The sequence below is a fragment of the Acartia tonsa genome, chromosome 10 (genome assembly GCF_053477335.1).
Source record: "Acartia tonsa isolate MP-2025a chromosome 10, ASM5347733v1, whole genome shotgun sequence".
In the NCBI taxonomy this organism is placed as follows: domain Eukaryota; kingdom Metazoa; phylum Arthropoda; class Copepoda; order Calanoida; family Acartiidae; genus Acartia; species Acartia tonsa.
Window position 1 is genome coordinate 8459105 of NC_137269.1, and position 9691 is coordinate 8468795.

The 9691-nt window shown below is 33.4% G+C and overlaps 1 protein-coding gene across 2 annotated transcripts in view; it reads left to right on the forward strand.

The window, feature by feature from the left end:
- The window catches only part of LOC145329323 (uncharacterized), a 35909-nt gene extending 27048 nt beyond the window's left edge, over window positions 1-8861 (forward strand). For both annotated transcript variants that reach the window (XM_080173383.1, XM_080173384.1), the window contains 4 exons: window positions 289-373; window positions 2091-2143; window positions 5537-8609; window positions 8740-8861. In XM_080173383.1, the coding sequence (XP_080029509.1) occupies window positions 289-373; window positions 2091-2143; window positions 5537-5636 (238 nt within the window). In that variant the 3' untranslated portion in view covers window positions 5637-8609; window positions 8740-8861. The remainder of the gene's footprint in view (window positions 1-288; window positions 374-2090; window positions 2144-5536; window positions 8610-8739) is intronic.
- Window positions 8862-9691: the final 830 nt, after the last annotated feature.

Below are 9691 nucleotides of genomic sequence, written 5' to 3' on the forward strand. Positions count from 1 at the left end.
GATAGCTGAAATTTTCAGCGATTAAATAAGTTCACATTTTACATATTTTCACAAAGTTTCTTTAAGTTTTACTTCTTTGTTGTGGTGCTAGATCGATTCCTAGATTTTCTCATTATAAATCATAAAAGGTTTCGTGATTTATTCTATTTTTATGTTTAATTGTATTGAACTGATCTATAGTTTATTTTTTCCGTTTGTCCATCCATAATTTTTAAGCTACGCTTCTTATGGATGATGTCATCCTTGTTTTGGATATAAATATTCTTTTTATGTGGATTTTTTATATAGTGGATTTTGGGGCATAGCAAGACACACAAACTACGTGTTTGAACTTATGCTCGCACTGTCTTGGAGTTTGCCTGGCCTGGGACAGGTACATTCTTGTTTTTTAATTATTTATCTCATCGTATTATAAACAGCTTTCTGCAGATATAGAAATGTACAATTATAAGATTAAAACCATTATTTTAGCCCTGTGATGCCAAAAGCTCGGGTCAACAAAACCGGTTTTAATATTATGATTGTACATTTTTATATTCATAGAAAACTGGATATAATGCAACACGACACATGATTTTTCAGTGTGGCTGAGAACCGGTTCTTATCCACCGAATATTAATCGGTTTTAAAACATATCTGAATATTATTTTATTCTGTAGTACAGCTTCTCTATAATCATTGCATTGGGTAAGTCCGTATGTCTCTTAATAATAAATAACAATGTCGTTGACAATATATACTCTTGGATGCAATATGATAATATGAATGATTGCTCATATCCTTATACTAAAGTAACAGGATGTCTTTTTTTTCTGTGTGTTTGTACCGAAGGATCTCGCTAATCGCTTAACCGATCGGGTTCTCTTTAACAGGGTAGCTTCTCATAGGTCCCGGGAAGGTTTATAACTATTTTAGGGAAGGGTACCACTACCCTCCCAAGAGAATTTTTTTTTAACAGTCTCGCCCTTGCGAAGAGACTTGAACGCCACATAGATGATTTTTTAAATTAGATATTTGAAATAGACAAAAAGTGCCACGGATTGATATCCATCGGATTAGAAAAAATATATAATTACTACTAGCGGTTACGCCCCCACATAAGGGGGATTTTAGATTTAATAAAAATTTATTTTTGGGTGGGGGGGTAGATTTTTTTTCTTTTGACGATTTCTCTTGGGAGGGTTGTGATACCCTCCCCCAATATAGCTATAAACCTTCCTTAGACCTATGATGAGAAGCTAACCTGGAAAGGAGAATCATATCGGTTCTGCGATAAGCGAGATCTTTCGGTACAGACAGACATCCTGTTACTTTATTATAAGGATTTTCGTATTATGGACACTGACAGCGTTCCGCAGATAGCAAAAAGAAAAATTATATTAAATGTTGTCTATAATACTATACGATATATGATTTTTCAGCTAGGGTCAGAATCGGTTCTCATCCAGCTGATTCAAAGCCATACTGGAAAAATTATGTTATTTAATTAAATTCATACTAGCGGCTTCGCCCCTAGCCTCTAGGGAGCGGTCAAACATTCATAACACCACTTTTCTCAGATGGTCATTGATATCTAAGTATTCACCAAAAAAATTTTAGGTTTCTACCTTATACACAAAAGTCATGTAGAAATTAAGATTTATTTAGAATTTTTTCTAATTTTTTTTTGCTACCCAACCGACTTTGACCTGACACCACGACCGACACAGACCAGATATCCTAATAAAATCAACTCTTGCCGACGTATAATTACTAAACTTGAAAGTCATGAAGTTACAGCTCTCCATCTTACCTACCCCCCCCCCTCCCGATCTGTAAGGGTTAATTTAAGTTTTAATAAGAAATTTTTTTGGGGGGGTGGGTATTTTTCATTTTTTGGGGAGTTGGGGGTGTCCCACCCCCCAAGAAAATAGTTATAAACCTTTCCGGGACCTTTGAGAAGCTACCCTGTAAAGGAGAACCCGATCTTTTCAGCGGTTAGCGAGATCCTTCGCTACAAACAAATAGAGAGACATCGTTCTACTTTGTATTATAGATTGATAAAATACCCAAATTGACCTATCCTAACCTAACCTATTCTTATTATTTAGGGCATTTGGACGTTTATGTATTTCATCTTCTTGTTGGTTCTTTTGGTGCACAGGTCAGCTTTTTGTTATTACCTAATTGGGGAAGGGTTCCCCTTCCAATTTCAAGTTATCACCTAAAGAACCCAAGGGCATCATCCGCTTGTAATGGGATGAAATACACCAACGCCCATTAATGGATAATAGACTAGGTAACATCCAACAGACAACCAACCTTTTGATTACACGACCTTTGTCCAAGAAGTCCTAACTGTGCATGGCAATGAGTTGTGACTGTTTATGGACCAAGGCATTCCTCCAACTATATTTATCAATGTCGCGCACTTGACATAGCAGCAGTATGAACCATTTTTAATGTCTTTAATTAGGATTCTAAGTGCCATTGATTAAGAGATTGTTGCATTACTAGTTATTTCTCGCATCGTATTAAAAACAGCTTTCCGCGGATATCGAATGTACAATTATAAGATTAAGACCAGTTTTTTTAGACCCGAGGTGCCGAAGGCACCAACTAAAAAAACTGGTTTTAATCTAATAATTTTATACATTTTTATATTCGTAGAAAGCTGGATATAATACGATGCTAGACATAGTTTTTTTGTATGGATGAAAACCGGTTCCTACCCACCGGATTCGAATGAATACGAGAAAAAAACCTCCCTTAGCTTATTTGTCGTACAAAAGTACGTTGCTAAACATTGACTTTCAAGAAAGAATTTCAGTTCTTAAACAAATCTTACTAAAGGGTGAGCAAAATTAAAATTGCGCGGCTAGTGTTAATAGTAGAAAAAAAGGTATTAATACCGTTATAATCCAGGGAGGAAGCGAGGGGACAACGGATCGAATATTCAATATTTTAGGGTCTCAAACCTTGGGGACCAGCTTAAAGTGTTCGTGAAGTATTTAGACTAAATTTGGGGACTTTGGGGACTTGCGCATAATTGCCGCGGAATTTGTTATGAATCCAGCAGACAAAAATAAAAAACAAACAATTAACACATTATCTAGCAGACAAAACATTTATATCAAAATATTTCGGCTGGTTCTAACAAATATTTTTTTCCTTATGAAAATGTCATTTCATGTCTAGAACAATCTTAGAACCCTTCGTTTTATCCTGAATTTTGGTTGAAGATAATAATAAGGAGAAGGGATACAGACGTTGAAAAGAGCGATTTTTCTAGTGAACAATTACAGAATGTTTACTCCATTGTGATATACTGGTAACCTAATTTATAAGTAGATGTTTTTTTTCTTAGATCCCTCTAATCATTTTGAGTTTCCTATTTTTAATAACCATAAACACTTTACAAAGAAGGTGTATCAACTTTTTTTTTATAGCTAGCCAGTTCTTTAAGTAAGTAGTAGATGTAAAATTTCTCATAGAATTCAGATATGCAATCGGTTTTTTTGTAGACCTCTTATTTTTTAAGTAATTTAAGTTTTAAAAAAAAAAATTAAGTCGATTTTAAGGTACTAAAATGCAACAAAAAAAAAGAAAAAAATGGCCATTATGAACAAAAATAGTAAGATCTTTAATTTGACACCTTACTTTTTCAATTCTGTCAGGTAATTATTGAAAAAATCGATTTTTTTAAACCCACGAGAATAAAAACTTTGACATTAATTTTATTATTTTACAGGTAAAAAAATATGGGTTCATATATACCTTTAGAATCAGAAAAATATTACGAATTCATTGTAAGCAAAATTGAAAAAAAAAGTTTACAATATAGTATATAAACTACAATAAAAGGAATTATATGAAAATATCATATTATATTGTACAGGCAACGTCTTAATTCTTGAATTGAGTATAAAAATGAGAAGGGGGTAAAGAGGGGGTAAAAAAGGGAAGACGATAGTGTTGCCTGAACAAAAAATACAATTAGCCATTTGTTTAATTTTTAATTTTTTTACTTTTTTTCAATTTTGCTTACAATGGATTCGTAATATTTTTCTGATTCTAAAGGTATATATGAACCCATGTTTTTTATGTCTGTTTGAGAAAATATTTAGGTCTAAAGTTTTGGTGCTTGCTTACATGTGAAGACCGGAGCACCGAAACCCCCCCCCCCCCCCGCTTAGTTTTGACAAAAATCAAAAATAAGGGGGGGGTAGTTTTTTAACCCCCCGCTTAGTTTTGACAAAAATCAAAAATAAGGGGGGGGTAGTTTTTAACCCCCCCCCTTAATTTTGAAGAAAATCAAAAATAAGGGGGGGGTAGTTTTTTCACTGTGCAACACGCCAGAAAGTTGAGTGAGGTAAATCAAGTAAATCCAGTATACCAGAGGGGAAACCTTATTACAGGGATATTCATGTTTTGGGGCATAATTTCCTTATCTATTGACTGATTTTAGTAATTGATGTATCCCTGAACAGAAAATGAAAATAAGGAGGAGGGGGGCCAGTAAAAGGTTTTAATTTTGCGCAAAATTAAAACCTTTTACTGGCCCCCCTCCTCCTTATTTTCATTTTCTGTTCAGGGATACATCAATTACTAAAATCAGTCAATAAATAAGGAAATTATGCCCCAAAACATGAATGTCCCTGTAATAAGGTTTCCCCTCTGGTATACTGGATTTTCTTGATTTACCTCACTCAACTTTCTTGCATGTTGTACAGTGAAAAAACTACCCCCCCCCCCCCTTATTTTTGATTTTCTTCAAAATTAAGGGGGGGGTTAAGTCTTTGCCTTGCTGAGCTTTTTTCCTCCTTGCCGTTTTCCAGACATTAAAAAACTACCCCCCCCCTTATTTTTGATTTTTGTCAAAACTAAGCGGGGGGGGGGGGGGGTTTTCGGTGCTCCAGTCTACCACATGTAAGCAAGTACCAAAGTTTTTATTAAACTGAGGTTAAAAAAATAGATTTTTTCAATAATTACTCAACAGAATTTTAAAAGTAAGGTGTCAAATTAAAGATCTTACTATTTTTGTTCTTACTGGCCATTTTCTTCTTTTATTTTGTTGCGTTTTAGTACCTTAAAACCGACTTAATTATTTTTTTTAAAAACTTAAATTACTTAAAAAATAAGAGGTCTACAAAAAAAACCGATTGCATATCTGAATTCTATGAAAAATTTTACATCTACTACTTACTAAAAGAACCGGCTAGCTATAAAAAAAAAGTTGATACACCTTCTTTCTGGATATTTTCAGGATAAATCTGGTTTTCATGGTAATTCAGGGAAAACTCTTAAATGGAATTAATTGCCCATTGTCCCCTCCCTTCCTCCCTGGTTATAATCGCTATGAACTCTATTTTTTAAATATAAGAACCATTCCTGTGCTGCCCATTGTATACGAGCTGCGTGTTAAAATCTCCAAACTAACCCAAAACTTTAAGTTGCAAAAAAAATTCGTACTTTTTTAAAATTTTAATTGCGCGGCTTGTGTTAATAGAACAACCTGAACATATTAAGATTTTATATTAACAATTAAACTTTTTAGAACACTTAGAGACGAAGAAAAATGCTCCGCCAAGTACGGGGATGGTTGGAAAAAATACTGCCAACAAGTACCTTACAGAATGATTCCCTATGTTTTCTAATTTTAACTTGACATGACTTAATGACAGATTCAGGGCGACCACTGCATACTATATATACTATTTATACTATATAGGATGAATTTGGATACTATATCATACTATATGACTAAAATTTACTATATATACTATATATTTTAACCTTTACTTGACCAAAATTTACTATATATACTATTTATATAATATTACATTTATATAACAAAAAACTAATATTGCCAGTTTTGTGACAACGCCTCTTAAAGGAGCGTTTTGTCTTATTTTCACAATAGGTTTTCTCTTTTTTCTAGCCCCTGCGGGGGGCTCAAAAGATACTGTGATTCGACTAAAATGCATAAAGATGAAGAAAATCCTTTAAAATATATTTTTGTTTGTGATTATGATATAAATATCAGTTATTTTTCATAGAGTTAACTTAAGTTTAAGGGTGAGGGGTAAGTTTTACCACTTTCGCTTACTCAGTGATTATTAGGCTAGGTATTAATGTGAGACTATAGGGTATTTGGGACAAAAATTTACTTTTGGGTAGTAGTTCACATATATTTAATATTTTTTGGATAAGTTTCCTGGTTCAGGTAGGAAAAAGGTGGTTTCTGGACAGGTAAAAAAATTATAAAATTTAGAGATCAACTTATTAAACAAAATATGCATCTTTCAGGATGTTATTAACATATATGAAGAAAAAAATTAAAATTGGCCTCAAAATTCTGGTCCTGCAGGCCACCAGGTCAACTCTGGACTGGTAAAAAAATTTTTGTTTGATCAGTTAGAGGTCAACCTATAAAACAATATGCATCTTTTTGGATGTTATTAACATATCTGAAAAAAATTGAAAATTAGCCCTTAGGGTCAAGCCGTGCAGACCTCCAGGTCCATTCTGGACAAGTAAAAAATCAATTTCTTATTCTAAGAGTTAGAGGTCAACTTATAAAACAGAACATGTATTTTTTTTTGGATCTTATTAACATATCTGAAGAAAATATATAAATCGGCCTCCTAGTTCAGGTCCTGCAGGCCTTTAGGTCCACTCTGAACAGGTAAACAATCGAATTTCTTATACGAAGAGTTAGAGGTCTATTTATATAACATAATATGCATTTATTTGGATAATATTAACATATCAGGATCTAAGTTCAGGTTCATTCAGGACAGGTAAAAGACTCAAATTTTTAATTTGAAGAGTTCAAGTTCAGGCCTCCAGGTTTTCTCTGGACAGAGTCTACATGGAAGCCTGCAGCACCTTGACCTGGAGGTCAAGGGGGGAGGGGAGTTCTGACGCATTTGCGTAAACCTGGTATATAGGCTTTATCTTTGGGCTGAGAGGATAGGTTATTAAAGATAAAATCATTCTTATATGATTAATTTTTCCAAGTTTCAAGATTTTTTGGATAGGCCTCCAGGATCCGGAGCTCCAGGCCTCCAGGTGGTCTCTGTACAGGTAAAAATGAAAAAAAAAATTTTAAGAGTAAGAGGTCAACTTATAAAACAAAATATGCTTCTTTTTTTAATGTTATTCACATATTTGAAGAAAAAAAACATGCAATCTAACTTTAAAATTTTTTTTTTCATTTACCTGTACAGAGACCACCTGGAGGCCTGGAGCTCCGGAACCTGGAGGCCTATCCAAAAAATCTTAAAACTTGGGAAAATTCATCATATAAGAATGATTTTATCTTTAATAACCTATCCTCTCAGACCAAAGATAAAGCCAAAATACCAGGTTTACGCAAATTTGTCAGAACTCCCCCCGGGCCCCCCCCCCCCTTGTATTTTTTCTTCAGATATGTAAATAACATCTAAAAAGATGCTTATGGTGTTTTATAAACTAACCTCTAACTACATAAATAAGAAATTTTGATTTTTTCCTGTCCAGAGTCCATCTGGAGGCCTGCAGCATCAAACCTGGAGGTCGATTGTCATTTTTTCTTTAAACATATAAATAGCATCTATAGAAATGCTTATGTTGTTTAATAAACCTCTAACTCCTTAAATTTAAAATTTTTATTTTATTCATGTCCAGAGTCCACCTGGAGGCCTGCAGCTCCTAAACCTGAAGGTCAATTTTATTTTTTTCTTTCAAATATATAAAGAACATCCAAATATAAGCTCATTTTGTTTAATAAATTTACCATTAACTGTTCAATTAGGGAAGTTTTATTTTTACCTGTCCAGAGTCTGCAGGACCAGAACTTAGAGGTCGATTTTAATTTTTTTCTTCGGTTATGTTAATAACATCCAAAAAGATGTATATTCTTTTTTATAAGTTGACCTCTAATTCTTCAAAGAAGAAATTTTAATTTTTTACCCGTCCAGAGTGGACATGGAGGCCTACAGGACCAGAACTTGGGGGCCGATTAATAGCATTCAAAAAGATGCATATTCTATTTTATTAGTTGGCCTCTAACTCTTCAAATAAAAAAATATCTATAACTTGTCCAGAGTGGACCTGGAGGCCTGCAAGACCAGAACTTGGAGACTATTTTAATTTTTTCTTCATTTATGTTAATAACATCCAAAAAGATGCATATTTTGTTTTATAACTTGATCTCTAACTAACTCTTCAAACAGAAATCTAAGACCTATCCAAAAAATGATTAAATATATGTGAAATACTAACCAAAAGTAAACTTTTATCCTAAATAACCTATAATCTCACATTGATACCTTGCCTAATAATCACAGAGTAAGCCCCTTATATGTGAAATTGCTTTGATAACAGCTATGCTTTGAGTTATTATTGATTATTGATGATGTATATACTATGTATTACTAAATAATTGTAAGTCCGATACTATATCATACTATATGAGTTTTAAAAAATATACTATATATACTATATGGATTGAAAAAATATACTATAAAAATACTATATTTTTTTGGTTTCGGAGTGGTCGCCCTGCCTGAGATTTAATAAAACCAAGATATTTTATAATCTTCTACATACAAAAAATTGGACCTTTAATAGTTATTCATCGGCTCGTATTATTGACAGCTTTCTGCGGATATCAAAATAACAAAGTTAAAACTAGATTTGTTAGCCCCAAGGACCCGGGTTAACAAAACTGGTATTATTTTTAATATTCGTGGAAAATTGTCTCTAATACTCTAGTGCTATAAATGATTTTTCAGTTGGGCTGAGAACCGGTTCTAATCCAGCGGATATTAATAGGTTTCGAAGCCATAATGGATAAAAATATTTTTGTTGTTGTTAAATATAATTCCAAAATAAAACTACTTGTGTTTTAGTCATCTGTAAATGTAAACTATTTTTGTCAGCACGTCGTACAATAACCCAGGAATGGCAGTGCCTGTTGTGAAAGCATTATTTTCATCTAATTTAAAACAAGGATTACAACATCCATAAAAGCGAAACGTTAGAACAAACGAACATTAATATTTGTAGAGTGTCAGAACTCAATAATCAGAATATAAATGTATAAAAGTCAAAACAAAATTCAAAGAAAATTGGTTGAAAAATTGCTAAATACAGGATAATTTTTAAGGACAAACTTACATTTTTAGGACTTGATTATAGAGGTACTTCACTAATAACATTGTACTTAGTTGTCTTAGAAATCAGTATTCTAAAAATCAGATATATAAGATATGAATAACACTCAAAATGGGGGGTAAAGTCAAAGGAACTCAACTAAAAAAAAAGAGTTACAGGTCTGACATTTTGCATGGCAGTTGCTTTACAGGGGTACAATATGGAACTGTGAAGAAACGGCGGCGCAACCGCCGAAAACCGCCAAGAAAAGGCAAAAAAAATTTCGGCTGGAAACGGCGGTTTTCGGCGGTTGCGTTTCTTCACAGTTCCATATTGTACCCCTTTAAAGCAACTGCCATGCAAAATCTCAGACCTGTAACTCTTTTTAGTTGAGTTCCTTTGTTGACTTTTAGTTTTGGTTTCAAAAAGTGTCACTTTGGCCCCCCCCCCCTTTTTTTGTCAAAAATCTTTAAAGATAAGCATGTTTCTGCATGTTGATACGCTTTCTAAATTGTGTTGTTATAGGAATCAGCATGCAAAGTTTGAAGTAGACAGGACAATTCTAACCTGC